Source organism: Gekko japonicus, unplaced genomic scaffold, assembly GCF_001447785.1.
Source record: "Gekko japonicus isolate JY-2015 unplaced genomic scaffold, Gekko_japonicus_V1.1 scaffold810, whole genome shotgun sequence".
Taxonomy (NCBI): Eukaryota; Metazoa; Chordata; class Lepidosauria; order Squamata; family Gekkonidae; genus Gekko; species Gekko japonicus.
In genome coordinates, this window is record NW_015174297.1 from 390,313 (window position 1) to 406,854 (window position 16,542).

The window sequence follows — 16,542 nt, forward strand, 5'->3', positions numbered from 1 at the left end:
TGACACTGTCTAACCATCTCATCCTTTGCCGTCCCCGTCTTCTTTGACCTTCAATCTTTCCCAGCATCAGGGTCTTCTCCAGTGAGTGCTCCCTTCTCATTTGGTGGCCAAAGTATTTGAGCTTCAGTTTCATTATCTGGCCTTCCAGGGAACAGTCAGGGTTGATTTCTTTGAGGATTGACTGATTTGTTCTTCTTGCAGTCCAAGGGACTCTCAAGAGTCTTCTCCAGCACCATAGTTCAAAAGAATCTATTCTTCGGCGCTCGGCCTTCCTTATAGTCCAGCTCTCGCAGCCATACATGACTACTGGGAATACCATTGCTTTGACCATGCGGACTTTTGTTGGCAGGGTGATGTCTCTACTTTTTATCATGCTGTTTAGGTTCGCCATCGCTTTCCTCCCAAGGAGCAGGCGTCTTTTAATTTCATGGCTGCAGTCACAGTCTGCGGTGATCTGGGATCCCAGGAACGTGAAGTCTGTCACTACTTCCACGACTTCCCCTTCTATTTGCCAAGGAGTGATGGGGCCGGATGCCATGATCTTAGTTTTTTTGATGTTGAGCTTCAAGCCCACTTTTGCGCTCTCCTCTTTTACTCTGAGCAAGAGGCTCTTTAGATCCTTTTCACTTTCAGCCATTAGAGTGGTATCATCTGCATATCTGAGGTTGTTGATCTTTTCCCCAGCAATCTTAATTCCCGCTTGTGATTCATCCAGGCCAGCATTTCGCATGATGTACTCTGCATATATATTAAATAAGCAAGGTGACAGTATACATCCTTGTCGTACTCCTTTTCCTATGCTGAACCAATCAGTTGTTCCGTATCCGGTTCTAACTGTCGCTTCTTGGCCCTTATACAGGTTTCTCAAGAGACATGTGAGGTGGTCTGGTACTCCCATCTCTTTAAGGACCTGCCATAGTTTGTTGTGATCCACACAGTCAAAGGCTTTAGCATAGTCAATGAAGCAGAAGTAGATATTTTTCTGGTACTCTCTTGCTTTCTCCATAATCCAGCGAATGTTGGCAATATGATCTCTCGTTCCTCTACCTCTTCGAAACCCAGCTTGTACTTCTGGTAGTTCTCTATCCACGTACTGTTGAAGCCTAGCTTGTAGGATCTTGAGCATGACCTTGCTAGCGTGTGATATGAGTGCAATTGTGCGATAGTTTGAACATTCCTTGGCGTTGCCCTTCTTTGGGATTGGAATGTATACTGATCTTTTCCAATCCTGTGGCCACTGTTGCGTTTTCCAAATTTGCTGGCAAATGGAGTGCAGCACTTTAACAGCATCATCTTCTAAGACTTTGAATAGCTCAGCTGGAATACCATCACCTCCACTAGCTTTGTTGTTAGTAATGCTTTCTAAGGCCCATTTAACTTCACATTCCAGGATGTCTGGCTCAAGGTCAGTGATTATACCGTCGTGTTTGTCAAGGACATTGAGGTCTTTCTTGTATAGTTCTTCTGTGTATTCTTGCCATCTTTTCCTAATCTCTTCTGCTTCTGTTAGGTCCCTACCGTTTTTGTCCTTTATCATGGCCAGCTTTGCATGGAACGCTCCCTTGATTTCTCCAATTTTCTTGAAGAGATCTCTAGTCCTTCCCATTCTATTGTTTTCTTCTATTACTTTGCACTGTTCATTCAGGAAGGCCTCCTTATCTCTCCTTGCTGTTCTCTGGAAATCTGCGTTCAGTTGGGTAAATCTTTCCTTTTCGCCTTTGCCTTTCGCTTTCCTTCTTTCCTCTGCTATTTGTAAAGCCTCATCAGAAAGCCATTTTGCTTTCTTGCATTTCTTTTTCTTTGGTATGGTGGTGATTGCTGCCTCCTGTACGATGTCACGAACCTCTGTCCATAGTTCTTCAGGCACTCTATCTATCAAATCCAGACCCTTGAATCTATTCTTCACCTCTACTGTATATTCATCAGGGATGTGATCTAGGTCAAACCTGAATGGCCTCGTGGTTTTCCCGATTTTCTTCAGTTTAAGTCTGAATTTTGCAATGAGTAGCTCATGATCTGAACCACAGTCAGCTCCAGGTCTTGTTTTTACTGACTGGATAGAGCTTCTCCATCTTTGACTGCAAATTATATAGTCAATCTGATTTCGGTGTTGCCCATCCGGTGATGTCCATGTGTAGAGTCGCCTCTTAGGTTGTTGGAAAAGGGTGTTCGCTATGCCCAATGTGTTCTCTTGACAAAATTCTGTTAACCTTTGCCCTGCTTCATTTTGCTTTCCAAGGCCAAACTTGTCTGTTATTCCAGTTACCTTTTGACTTCCTTTTGACCCATGTCAAAAAGAGCAAATCTTGAAGTACACTGTATTTTAGATACCTTTTAAGGGTTTTTTCCCATTATCTCCTGTCTCCATTCTCCTCTCCCTTCCTTGCATTTGCATCCCTGTCCTTTTTCTAGTCCAGTGGCATGAAACACGTATCTGCAGTCCCAAATATGAGGAAGGAACCCATGCTGTGGCATTTGCTCATGCCTATGTTGCGGCCACCATTTCTAGGAAAAACAGCACTGGCCAGGGCCTCTGTATGATCTCCAGAGGACATAAAAGAGCTACACTGCAGTTGTTCCCATCTCATAAAGGGAATATAAAAAGGTCCATAACAGGATGTATGTTTTTACAGCTGTGGTGTGCACACTCAGGAACTCCCTCCCTGTACAAGTTAAAACCATTTCCCTCCTTCACTTATTTGGTGATGTGTGCTGATTGGATCTTTACTCTCCACAACAGACCTAACCTGATCAAAAATGCCCCTGTCCCCCCAGATGCTCTAAACCCTACCCAGACAAGTGGTGGGACATGTTTGAGTGGCAGAGGACTGGCTTTATATGCTGAAGATCCCAGGTTCAATCCCTGACATATCCAGCTTAAAAAAAATAAATCTGGTGGTAGGTAATGTGAAATATCTGTGCCTGAGACCATGTAGAACTACTGCCAGTCAGAACAGAGACTACAGACCTTGGTCTGCACAGGAGCAAGAAAAGTTGAAAACCTCCTCCCCAGTTCTGTGATTTAAAAAAAATAAATCTGGTGGTAGGTAATGTGAAATATCTGTGCCTGAGACCATGTAGAACTACTGCCAGTCAGAACAGAGACTACAGACCTTGGTCTGCACAGGAGCAAGAAAAGTTGAAAACCTCCTCCCCAGTTCTGTGATCCCTATTCATCACACATATACACAGCTGCTGCTTACGGCCACATTATATGTTTGGGAGTTTCATTCAGGCAGCTCCAGTATTGGATGTAGACGTATTTTAAAGTTAGTTTTAATACATCTTGGCTTTCTTTATCTATTCTTCTGTACATTACCTTAATCAAGGCAACTCAAGACTATTAGAAAAATGAATGAATAATATAGGATATTTTGGTGCATGTGCTCTGAATCAGAAAGGATATTGTCATTCAATTCTCCACCTTCCTGAATAATAATAAAAAAAAGAATTTGGTGTATTCTGTTTCCTTTTCTATTACTGTCTTTGCCATGAATGGCTTGATGTTGTGCCATTTTCCATTCCCATTACAATCTTTGCAACATGAATAAGAAATTGGAATGCCAGTGCTTAATAGATAGTATTCCATGTCTGCATGGTGCTATACTGTACTATTGTGACCTTTGCAATATTATGTATTCTGATTGGCTGTCCATTTCACCTCTTTCCCACAAGTTAATAAGGCTGTAAAAAGGAGAGAATTTGAAATGGCCAGCCAGTCAAATTACAGAATATTGAAAAGGTCAAAACAGTACAGCTCACAGGAAAAAAAAATTACAGGAATATATGAGGCATTAAAATTCTTGTGACAATGATTATAAGAAGAATGGGAAAGGATACCCATTTATGTTATTTCAGTCTAGTGAACCCCATAGGATGATATACCCAGGACAGCAGTAATTCACGCACCAGCAATCCACAGGAGTTTTATGCACCTACTGGTACTTCAGAAAAAGGATGCATAGCTGCTTTGGAACCTCTCTTGCACAGTGTTTCTAACAATCATTTCCCATTAGCATGCACATTTCCCCATTGGAATATTGGGCATCATTCACATTGAGTGCCTATAATATCATTTACAGATCTGTTGAGTTTTTTTCTTAAGGGTAATTAGATACACAGATTCAATTTTAATATCAGACTGTTAAATACTAGGATCTGGGAGATGGAGGTTCGGATTTTCACTGTGCCATGAAGCTTGATGGGTGCTCTTGGGCTAGTCAGTCTCTCTGTCTCTTTCAGACCTAACCTATTCACAGAGCTGGTTTGGACCAGCTTGGGGCTCAGGAACTGATGTTTGGGAAAGGAGCATTCCCCAAACATTTACTGGACGTTTGGCCGGTTTGGCTGTTCGGGGACAGCTATTTAAGCCTAACATCTGAGTGGAATGGCAGTCATTTAACCCTTCAGTTTTCCTCCCCACTGCTTCAAAGTGGGGGGGACCAAAGGGTTAAATAAAGCCAGGCCAATAGCCAGGATTTTGGAACTTATGGGGCATATGTTTTTCTTGTGGGGCTAAAAAAATAATTAACACCAAAGAGAGACATGGGGGGGGGCTTGGAGCTTGGGGGAGAGCTCTAGTGAGTCAAGAGAGCTGACAATGTTAGGCATGCATGGCACTCAAAACAAGGATGGGGCAGCAGTTCTGCCAGTACATCAGCAGGTGGTGCGGAGTCATCCACTGGGCTAAAGGCAGCAATGGTGGGGAGTGAGGGAGAGAAAGGTTTCTCACCTGAGAGCTCTGTGATGACTCTTGCAGCCGCACTAGTGCCCTGGGAAGTCATGTGGATCCCAACACCTTTCAGCCAGGCTCTGATGCGGGGGGCAGCAGCACTTGTTTGGCTCTGTGGTGCTCTTTGACATGCTCCAAAGCCCCAACACGTGGCAAGTGCATAGTCAAAATGAGCAGTGGTGGTGCCCTCACGACTTCCCCACCTGCAGTGGCAGCACTCCGAGTCTGCAGAGTCTTCCTGGCAGACCAACCCAAGCCCAGGAGCCATCGGTGCGTTATCGGATCCTGCTTGCTCTCCCCTCGTTCCTTTGTTGTTGCACAGTTTGCACACTGCTGCTTTCTGTTCGGTATGACATGGGAGCATGCACCTTTAAAAATGCTTTTATTTATTTATTTATTATTCACATTTATATCCCGTCCATCCCTGGGGCAAGCTCAGGGCGGGTAACATCATTAGCATAAATACAATTAAAACAATGGGTGCTGCTTGGAACAGCGGCAGTTGGTTATAAAGTTCTGGCTCGATGGTACAATGAGCTAAAGACCAGTTATCGGTGGTCAGTAGACAACAACCTCAGTGAGGCCATAAATGGGCACCTGCTGCCTCAACCGAAGGCTTGGCGGAACAGCGCCGTCTTGCAGGCCCTGTGGAATTGAAGGAGATCCCGCAGGGCCCTGGTCTCAATAGGGAGCATGTTCCACCAGGCTGGGGGCAGGATAGAGAAAGCCCTGGCCCTGGTTGAGGCAAGACGGGTGTCCTTCGGACCAGGGACCACCAGGAGATGTTGATCTTTTGAGCGTAACGCTCTTTGAGGCATATATGGGAAGAGGCGGTCCCTTAGATTTTGAACGTTTTGGTCATGGGCCAGCCTGTTTTAGCTGAGGATCACTCAGCTGATGCTGATAACATCCCCATCAGCACCTCTGAGACTCAACCAGCTGATGCTGTCAATGACCCTGAAATGGCGGAGGCAGGTCCTAATGCCCCAGTTGCTAAGGACAGCATGTACTCCAGCCCCCTGAACATGGAAGAGGCAACCCCAAGAGGCAGTGCCTCAACAACCCATAATCTTGGGGAGACTTCACAGGCTGCCCCACCTCCCCTTTCCCCAAAGCCAGAGGAATGCAGGAGGAGGTGGGTGCACTTGGAACTCCTCAAGATGAGGTGGAGTGTGCTCTTCGCTGCCTGGCAACTGCCAAATCAAGAGGAACACCTGGGGTTAATGATCAAATGGATGGCTCTCTCACAAACAATGAGACCCAGATGTGAGCTGCCAATAAAGGATGAGACTGCAGATGGGGTAGGCGTGGAAGGAACTCATCACCTTTCCGGAGATGTGCGACCACACCCTGCAGACCTGTTCCTGTCTGCAACTCCTGAACCTTTGACTTCGTCCCTGGACCTGCTTGACTACACCTCTTGGACCTGCTCAGACTCTGCTTCTTGGACCCTCAGCTGGCTTTCCTTGTGTATGATGACTCTTGGACTGAACTCTAGACTTCACACTTCTGGTTAGTGATTCTGTCTCGTCCCCTTGGTCTCAGCTGAGTCTACTCTGACCCAGGACAGTTTTTAAAAAGTTTTAAAGGGGGAAGTCTTGTGGGACTGTACCTTTAAGGAAGGGGGAGGAGCCCTGAAATGCCCCACTGTAGCTACAGGCCTGAATGAAGCCCCTTCCCTGGCGATCCCTGCCCCCTTGCTCCTGGTCACAGCGAAAGGGGGAACTGAACTTGCCAGAATGGGCCAGTTTGGGTGGGACTCGTTACATTCACGGGCTGCCCCAAACTGAACCGCCCATCCCTAGTCTCAAATCCTAGTCTGACCCTCTAGCCTGTACACCACACTGGCTCTCTGCGTTCTGCCTAGAGACGGGATATTTCATTGTTACTTGTGGTGCTGTTTCTAGTCACCGATATTGCAGTCCTTGGTGATCTGTGCAAAACCTTGACTAGGAATTTTAGCAGAGGTTGATTTTTTTCTCTCTCTTTCCTTTTCCTCAAGTAGTTTTGGTCAGTCCCTAGCATTCCAATTTTGGAGACTGAAATTTAGAGTGTCTTGGTGCATGCGATGGTACATCTGAGGTTGGGAGGCTTCTTTTCTTTGGTTTATACCTGCCCATCATTCAGGACTTCTCTTTCAAGAACACTATCCTTCTGGAATCAGAAAGGAGATTTGGATTCATCGGTAACAATTTCCTTTTCAGCTGCTATTTTAATAATATTTTGCAAATCTTCACAGCCATCCCACCATCATTGGTATTTTTTATCACCAAAAAGCAGTTGTCTGCTTGTTATCTCTGCCTATGGTAAAATATTTTTAATCTCGTTCATTGCATTTAACCTCTATTGATCCTTTTTCACCCAAGCCCTATCCACAGATTGCTACTCAATGCAGGTTTTTAATTTTTGCTTACAACATGGCACAGAAAATTGTGTATTTACTCATACTTAAAAACTATATAGTGAGGAAGATTTTTTTTAAAAAATTAAATGAGCTTTTCAGTATCTGTGGCTTGTGCATTTCCCACCTCTGTTCACACAGCAGGGAATATGAAACCCTGCTGATATTTCCTGACCATAATACATCTCCTTTGTGAACCTGCTTGTGTAAAACAAGTCCCCAAATACACTAAGTCAAAGGGTCACTTATTTTTCACCATCCTCTTCTCAGTGGGAACGGTGAGTCTTTGAGATAAAAGTCTTCTTTAAAAATAGGAAGTTGCATGATCCACCCACAGGTTGTAGGCAGTATAAGGAATGAAAAACTTGCCTTTATCTTCCCACTTCATTGCTCTCCATGGCATTTCCTTGTCAAGTTATTAGTGCCGCTTATGAAACCCGATCTTCATAAGCACAATGGGAGGCTGGCCCATGTTGTCAAAGGGAAGTGTCAGCTCACAGGGTCAGTCATCATGTACATCCACTTCAAAGTTGGTGGTGGGGGGAACCTTTAGTTAGGTAGTATGTGGCTTTTCTAATGTTACAATGATAACACAACAAAAGAGCAGGGAAGTTCAAGGAGGATCACCTTTGGGTTCTGGCATTCATTCCTAAACATTCGCGTTGGTGTAGCTGCTTGTAATGCTGGCATAAGAATCTAACAATGCTGACCAAGTTCTAAACAAATTTCTTATTTACTGCATTGTACCTCCTGTTGTCCTAAACTCCCATTCTAAGATTCTGCTTGCTGTGCTGCAGAAGTTAAAAGAAACTTAAAACACCCATTTTTACTCTTTTGTGTATATTCGCTGGATAAAATTCCCCTGCCACTCCCTTCCTTGTGATGCTGAAGACTTATTGTGTGAACAAGCCATGTGTGTTAGAAGAAGAAGAGAGAAGAAGAGAAGAGATTGGATTTATACCCCGCCCTTCACTACTCAGAGGAGTCTCAGAGTGGTTTACAAACTCCTTCCCCTCCCCCTCCCCAGAACAGATACCCTTGTGAGCCGTCCTGAGCCTGCGCAGCGAGGAGGGCGGGTTATAAATTGAATTGATAAATAAATGAATAAAAAATACCCCATAAGCTGAGTGGGGCCGAGAGAGCTCTTTCAAGAACTGTCCTTTCACAGCTCTGACAGAACTATGGCTTGCCCAAGGTCATCCAGCAGCTGCAAGTGGAGGAGTGGGGAATGAAATCCAGTTCTCCCAGATTAGAGTCCGTGCACTTAACCACTACACCAAATAAGAACTAGACTAGGGACCATTTCAAACCATTTTAATTCGAAGGCCTTTAAAATATATTCTTCATACAACTCCAGAAAAAAGGCTTTTATAGATTTATTGTTGGAATATCCAAGAGCAGCTAGATGTGCTCAGCCAAAACACTGGCCCTATTTGCTGGTGGGAAATGGAGCTAAGATCTCTCCTCCATGCTTGTTTCATAACTATTTGCATTGAGTTCGATGTTATGGGTTGGATCTGGCCAACTCATTACTTTTTCACTCAGTCTCCCTTGTCTTGTATGCTTATTACAGCCCCAGTCCCACATGGCTCTTGTTTGTGTGGGTCCTAGGACCCCCAGCATATTCCTTTTTGGTGATCATAGTGGACCCCTCCTTCCTTTTTCACCAGCAGAAAAGCGTCTTAGATCCAACCATATGTTCACCTACTGCGTCATGGCCAGCTCATCTTGAAGCAGCTATCATTTTCAGCCAGTCCGTGCTGCCTGCCTAGTACATCAGCCATGCTCCTATTATACTTTGATCCTGAGCTGTCTTTTAGCCCATCACTAGACACAGAACATGGATGGATGTTTAAACTGGCCCTTGGGAAAGGACTGCAATATTTCTGCCGCCTTTGTTCACACAACCAGTCTTCCGCATCACAAGCAAGGGAGCTGTGGGGGTATATTATCCAATGAATGTACACAAAAGAGTAAAACGGGTGATTTGAAGTTTGTTTTAACTTTTGTGGCATAGCAAGCAGAATCTTAGAATGGGAGGTTAGGGTAACAAGAGGGTCAGTGCAGTAAATAAGCAGACAGACTGGCCCCAGAAGATACTGTTGTCTAACTCTTTCAGAGACGTGTCCTTTCACAGAATTGACAGAGAGACAGTGATGAAAACATTCTGGCTGAGGATCGTGTCAGGGAAGGGAAGGCTGAAACAAATAGGATGAGTAGTTGCCTTGGCATAAACCACTGTGCAGAAGGTAGAATAGCTGCCCTTGAAATTTACCGGTATCCCAAACTATTGCTTATATGGGCAGGAGGCACGTTCTTGTCAAACTGCTGAGCTTAGAATTGCAAGTGGAGTGGGGAAAGGACACACATGACAAATGGAAAGAGGAAAGCACTAGCCACTTAGACTCACAAATAGGATCCGAGCTGAGGCAGACTAGTCAGGAATGCCATCAAGTGATATGAAATGCTTATCAGTGTCGCACTTTCTTTCAGGCTGAACCAATGTGGCTGCATTTTCCAGCCCACTGAAAGTCAAGTTTATGCAGTGAAAAGTGCCAAAGCCGCAAACTGTGTGACACTCCCAGCATGAGTAATTTGAGGGCCTGCATTCTTAAAAAAATATATCCAAACCCCAATTCTGCTAATATTTTAGTTGCCAGCACTGTGAGCTGCTTGGATAAGAAACCTTTGTTCTGTGCATAATTTATGTTAGGAAATCTGTCACCATCTTCTCTGTTTGAATATGAAGCAATGAGCAATTTGTACTGCTGCATTGCCTAACTCATTATAAATATGCAAGTTCATTTTTTGGGAGCTGAATAAAATGGTTATGTAATTACATACTTCTCATAATTATTGAGTAATTATATACTTCTCATAATTGCCAAGTAATCATTCTGCTATAACTAGAACTTAATGTTACAACTAATTACATAATTACTGTGTATTAATGTTGTTATCTAGGCAACTTAGAACAAAGTGTTGCTTTGCTGATAGCTTTTTTCTCAGCAGCATTTTATAACAACAAATGCTAGTATTTGTTATATAACTTAACATGGAGTTTGAAACTGAACAGAAGTAGTTGAAAAATACCAGTTTTAGCAAGGAAAGTCATAGATTAAATTGTTGTATGAATGGTTACTCGGTGCGGTGGGGAAGAGAGACATATCACATGGGGGGGGGGCTGTTTACCCTTTCCCCACATTATCTTCAGAATAGCTTGTAGATAAAGATACAAGTTGCTTTAAATGTGACAATGAAATTAAAAAGATATGGAATGGTATAGTATAGCTGGATCTTGTAAAATCTTGGAAGCTAAGCAGGGTTAGTACTTGGATGGGAGACCGCCAAGGAAGACTTTGCAGAGGAAGCAGTGGCAAACCCCCACTGCTTAATTACTTGCCTTGAATGAAAACCTTATGAGATCGCCATTAGTTGCAATTTGACAGCACTTTACACTGCAATTTGACAGCACTTTACACACGCACAATGAAATGAAAATATGAGTAGAATAAATTCAAAATCCAATATAGACTGGTACATTTTTGATATTGTGTCTGATGTTGGAAATACAAATACTTCAGTTTCAATCTAGCCATGCCATTCTGGACATTTAAGAGCACTTAAGTCTTCAGAAGAGACCAATTTCAGCTGATAACCCCTCTCACTTTACTATTCCTGAGGGTCCACCCAGGGGACCACAGTTGGTGGAGGAAGAGGGAGAACTTGCTCGGTCTGCAGGCCATTGGTTACATATTACTAAGTGCATGCTCTTGCATTTGAATGTTCTTCTGGCCCCAGGAAAAAACATGACAGTTTAACATAAGGCAAAGTAAAGGTAAAATAACTGGATTTAAGGCTTTTTCAACCAGTGCACCTAAGGGTTTGGATAATCGCGCATATGCTAAAGAAACAACAATTACACTGATGGCTCCAAATTGATTGTTAATACTGGTAGCTAGAAGATCCATTTCAAGACTGTGTCTAAAAGGAAAAATAAACAAAAGTGATAAAGAAGTGTTGGACAAATAGTTAAGTTTAGTGTGGATAAAGCAGTAGCTGACCTAACCCATTTGCCTATCAACATACTTCATAGAATCATAGATCTCCAGGGTCAGTTAGTCCAACCCCCTGCACAATGCAGGGAATTCACAAATACCTCCCCTCACAGTCCCCTAGTGACCCCTGCTCTATGCCCAGAAGAGGGCAACCCCCCTCTCCAGAATCCCTGGCCAAACTGGCCTGGAGAACAATTGCTTCCTAACCCTAATTAATGAGGCAAATACTTAAGCATTCCAGATGTATAGAATTAGAAAAGGTGCAATGAATCACTGAATTCATACGCCCTCCATAAGAACTACATAAGCCCTCCACTACAGAGCCTGCCCACCTGCCACATGATTGCTGTTTCCAGATATTACATGTGCATTGCAGGACAAAGATCTGGGAAATGGCTTCAATTGCACTGTGGTAGTACAGCTACTTTATTAAACTGGGACTGGAGCAGACAATTGAAATGGACTTAATTGTATTACTGGGACAGTTTGACCCAGGGGTGTCAAACATAAGGGGTGCGGAACTGGCTCGTCCAGGGTTGTTATGAGGACCATGAGCAACTGGTGCAAGGGAGGGAACAGGAGGCTGCCTGGGGGCGGGGCAGAGCCACTCTAATTGTGGGATCTGTAGCAGTCAAGCAGAACCTTTTCACTTCAGGGACAGCCTCACTGGTAAATTGGGAGTCACTGCAGCTACATTCATACCACTCCACTTGGTCTGCAGCTCTGGAGATACTGTCCCAGATGGCCTCAGTGATCAGCATTTGCACATGGTGTGTGTGCACAGATGATCCTCTGTTGGAACATGGGAGTGTCTGCCCAGCACTGCACTGCTGAGTCTCCAGTCCACTCATGTGTGTTTTTTCTCTGCATCCCCCTTCCAGCCCATGGGGCTTTGCAGTGAGGACACACCAACTTGCAGCTTACCAGCTGCTGTCCTTTATAAAGTTTATATCTCCGAGCATTATGTTTTATGGTACACATAGCCCCGCCAGACAAAGTAACATTTATGTCAGATCTGGCCCTCATAACAAATGAGTTTGACACCTCCGGTTTGACCTATTCATAGGAGCAGAAAAGAGCAAGAGTCCAGTAGCACCTTAAAGACTAACAAAATTTGTGGCAGGGTATGAGCTTTCATGAGTCACTGCTCACTTCTTCAGCTATCTGAAATTTTGTTAGTCTTTAAGGTGCTACTGGACTCTTGCTCTTTTCTACTCCTACAAATAGACTAACACAGCTACACATCTTCTGTTTATAGGAAACACTAATGTGTGTAGGGGCTGTGCCTCAGTGGAAGATCCTAAATTCAGTCCCCTGCATCTCCCATTAAAAGGATCAGACAGCTGGTGATGTGAAAGACCTCCATCTGAAGTCCTGGAGAACTGCTACTAGTCAGAGTAGACAGTACTGACCTTGATGAACTAATGGTCTGGTTCAATGTAAGGCAGCTTCATGTATTTTCATGTATGGGTACAGTTCTTCGAACAGTGCTAATGTATTTGGATCCTTTTGTGTGACTAGAGGCACACTGATTAATCACTGAGAGGCTTGGATACATATAGTACTGGGTGAAGCTTGCTGCTCTCTGGAATGGCTATTTTCTCAGTAAATTGATGAGATTAAGCAACTTGCTCTACTGACTCTCCTACCTTTGTTATGGTATTGGGCCAGAAACCTCGGGTGACTTAATAGAGCAGAGGTTGTACCCACCTCAAGATGGAGGAGAGGAAAGAGAAGAAAGGCAACCCAAAATGGAGGCATGATATCAATATTTTCCTTAATCAATATTGTAGCTATCCTTTTGATCTTTTCCAGTTTATTAACTTTAATAACTGTGATGCCCAAAACACAATATTCCAGTTGAATTTTACTGAGCAGAATGTCTGTATGTAGTGAGGATATTAGAACTTCCCTGAAAATTTCTTCTACTTTTCCTGGAACATTTTGCTTTTGTAAAATTCCCTCAAGTATTTTGCTGAAGTGGAAAATTTAAAATCTGTTTTTAAAATTTTGTTAGGACAATATTGGCTGGCCTCTCTAGACTAGAATGTATAGTTTATCCTGCAAAGTGTTTGAAGCTTTTCACAGCTGGTGTTCCTTTGTGTTTGATAAACTCACTAATCCAGTTTTGTTAATAATGACAATGAATTGGACGTGATCCAGCCTTGAACTCACAAAACTACTACTAGGCACCTTTTACCTTGTGGAGTTTGGTTCCTGCTCTATTATGCTTCCTATGGAAATCTTTGACTATACTTTTTCCATATAGTTTATAGTTACCATGCCTTTAGTATGTATGCATTTTTAACCTGTGTTTGTCTATGGGAGAAACTCTACAACAGATGCATTTGTCAGTTTTTGCTCTCTTTCTCTTCCAGCTAGTGGCAATTATGTTATGTTAAATGGCACACGAATTGTACATATTGGTAAAGAAGGAAATACCTGGGTGCCCATTGGAGGACTAATCCCATTTTCAAACTACTCCATACAAGTGAATGCTTCCAATAGTCAAGGCTTTGTGATAAGTGATCCAGTAACAATTGCCATACCTCCTGGGGGTAAGTATAATTAAATGTCACTAGTATGGAAATGAAACATTACCTTGAAAGTCTAACACAATTAAATATTTGAAGTGGAGTGAGGGGTTGTGTCACTTCTCAAATACGTTTTGCAGGGTTTTGAAAGAGTACAGTAGTCAACACAACTTGTTAATAGAGGCAATAATATGATGAATATATACATGATGCGTCAGGTCCATTTGAGTAAGGATTATGTATCTTTCCTATGTTCGCCTTCTCTCAGTAGTCCCTCCTGATCCTGGTAAAGTTGATTCTTGTGTTTGCAGGACCCATGTAAAGTAATAGCTACCTGGCACATTGGTTGCAGTGAAGGGGGTGAAAGTTTGGTGTAGTGGTTAAGGGTGGCAGCCAGTATGGTGTAGTGGTTAAGAATGGTGGACTCTAATCTGGAGAACTGGGTTTGATTCCTCCCTCTCCTGCATGCAGCCAGCTGGATGACCTTGGGTCAGTCATAGTACTCTTAGAGCTGTTCTCTCAAGAGCAGTTCTTTCAGAGCTTTCTCAGCCCCACCTACGTCACAGGGTGTCTATTGTGGGGAGATGAAGGGAAGGAGATGGTAAACTGCTCTGAGACTCCAAGTGAAGGGCAGGGTATAAATCCAACTCTTCTTCTTCTTCTTCCCTCCTGCCTCTTTTCTCAGTGCAACCTCTTCTCTCTTCTCACTGCAGCCCACCAACCTGTGGTGGCTGTTATTCTAGGGTCAAAAGGAACTGGTAGATTCTTATTTATAAACCACTGTGACTTCTCTAGAAAAAAACCCCCAGACTATCTCTAGCAATTTGTTGGGATAGGAATAATGCAGATAGCAGGTTTGTTTGCCAATAGTCTTCATATTCATCAGTGTAACTTTACCACCATACAGGGCCAGATCTTCCTCTGAGAGAAACTGGAATTCTTAATTTAGATGCACTGAAGCCACTTTGGCATAGCACAAAAGTGTTGGATTAGGACTGGGGAGAATCAAACTTCAACTGAATTATAAAGCTCTCTCAATAGTTTTAGAGGGTAGCCATGTTGATCTGCAGTAGAACGGCTAGATTTGAGTCCAGTAATACCTTAGAGATTTTCAGGGTATAAACTTTTAAAAGGCAAAGCTCCCTTCATCAGATTCCAGGAGATCTTGAGCTAATCTCTCTTTTCTTTCCCTCGCTGTCCCTCAGCATAACCTAGTATGAGGGGCTGTGAAGACAAAATGGAGGAGTGGGTGTCTTACCAAGAGTTTCTGGGCAGAAAGACTGAATAAACATGTAAAAATAATCAGAATAGTGGTAAGGGAAGCTAAAAATGTGGTCTGTTCTATAAATGATGTACCTACACATTTTTAAAACAGAATAGAACTAATGTCCTGAATTTTAATGGATTTTTGATCTTAATATTTATATTGTTTTGGTCACTTGGGACAGAACAATTTGCTAAATCAGCAGAAATAATTTTTCCCACATTAAAAAAAAATGTTACAATAACATTTTAAACTGATCTGTACTCCCCCCCTTACTGCCATTTGTATCACCAACCTCACCAATGATATTCATAAATAAGGTAACATAAGTCTATGAAATCAAGCAATAAAAAGAATGACACTACACGGTGATGCATATTATTGAACATGAGTGAACAAAATAATGTGAGTCAAAAACAACAAGTGAGAGTTATATACTGAGGCTAGATGTGATGACCTTATGGAGCATGAGTGTGGGGCCGTGCATTTCAAAACATAGGTGAAAATGAATGGACATATTGTGAACGTGTTTTTTTTAATAAAGGAGTGTATTTCACTCTAATTGAAACAAGGATGAAAATGCATGAGTATTTTTGGCTACTCCCTAAGTGAAAGATACACAATGTGCTCTCCTTATGCTGGATTCAGTGGTTGGATTCAGTAGAAGAGGTTGAAAATAACATTCTGTGGTTGGCAAATAGAAAAGACTTTCTAGATACTTCTCAGTGAATCACCATGACAAAAGCAGAATGACATACTCCTGTATGTTGTCACTGGCCTCTCAATTTCCATGATTCTTCCCAGATCATATATGTCACTAATATCCAGGTGGAACCTTGCATTCTCCCAGAATTACAACCGATCTCCAGATCATAGAGATCAGTTCCCCTATAGAAAATGGCAACTTTACAGGGTGGACTTAATGGCATCATACCCTGCTGAGGTCCCCCTTCCCCAAACTCCAGCCTCCCTAAGCTCTGCCCCCACATCTCTAGGAATTTCCCAACCTGGAGTTGGCAACCCTACATTGTACAGAATCAGGTCTTCAAAGTGACTGCTTTCTGGCACTGGAATCAGTTTTAACAGCTCCTGTGAGAGGTGCTGTAATCCAATAGTACCTCAGACCAGCAGGTTTTACTGCATTTTGGTGCAATTATTTCAAAAGTATAAACACTATCCTCTCCTAGAATTTAACAAGAAAAGATGCTGGATTTCTGTGATTGGATCTTCTATCTCTTGAAGATGTAATAACTGTGGCTGCAGGGGAAAGGGCTAGTTTGGATTGAAACCATAATGTTTGTGATTTCTGCACACCATTAAAAAAAAAAATCGCACACACACACTGCTGTTTGCCCCAATAGAGAAAAAAAATAAAGGTGCCTGTAAATTTTTCTAAGTGCAGTTCTGGAGAAACCATTTTCTTTGAGGAAACAGCTTTATGGAAAACTTTTAACCTCCCCAACACTGTCCTCCCAGTCCAAGTCAGGAGCAACTGCAGCTGTTAGTAATGAAAAGTTGAACAAACAGGGAGAGAAGGTGGCATGATATAGCCT

General features: G+C 42.9%; 1 protein-coding gene across 1 annotated transcript in view; it reads left to right on the top strand.

Moving 5' to 3' along the window:
* Positions 1-16,542, top strand: part of USH2A (Usher syndrome 2A (autosomal recessive, mild)) — a gene marked incomplete at its 5' end in the record, with an annotated part of 716,575 nt that overhangs the window by 375,301 nt on the left and 324,732 nt on the right. Inside the window, 1 exon segment of the mRNA XM_015424093.1 lies at positions 13,570-13,749. Within this exon segment, the coding sequence (XP_015279579.1) occupies positions 13,570-13,749 (180 nt within the window).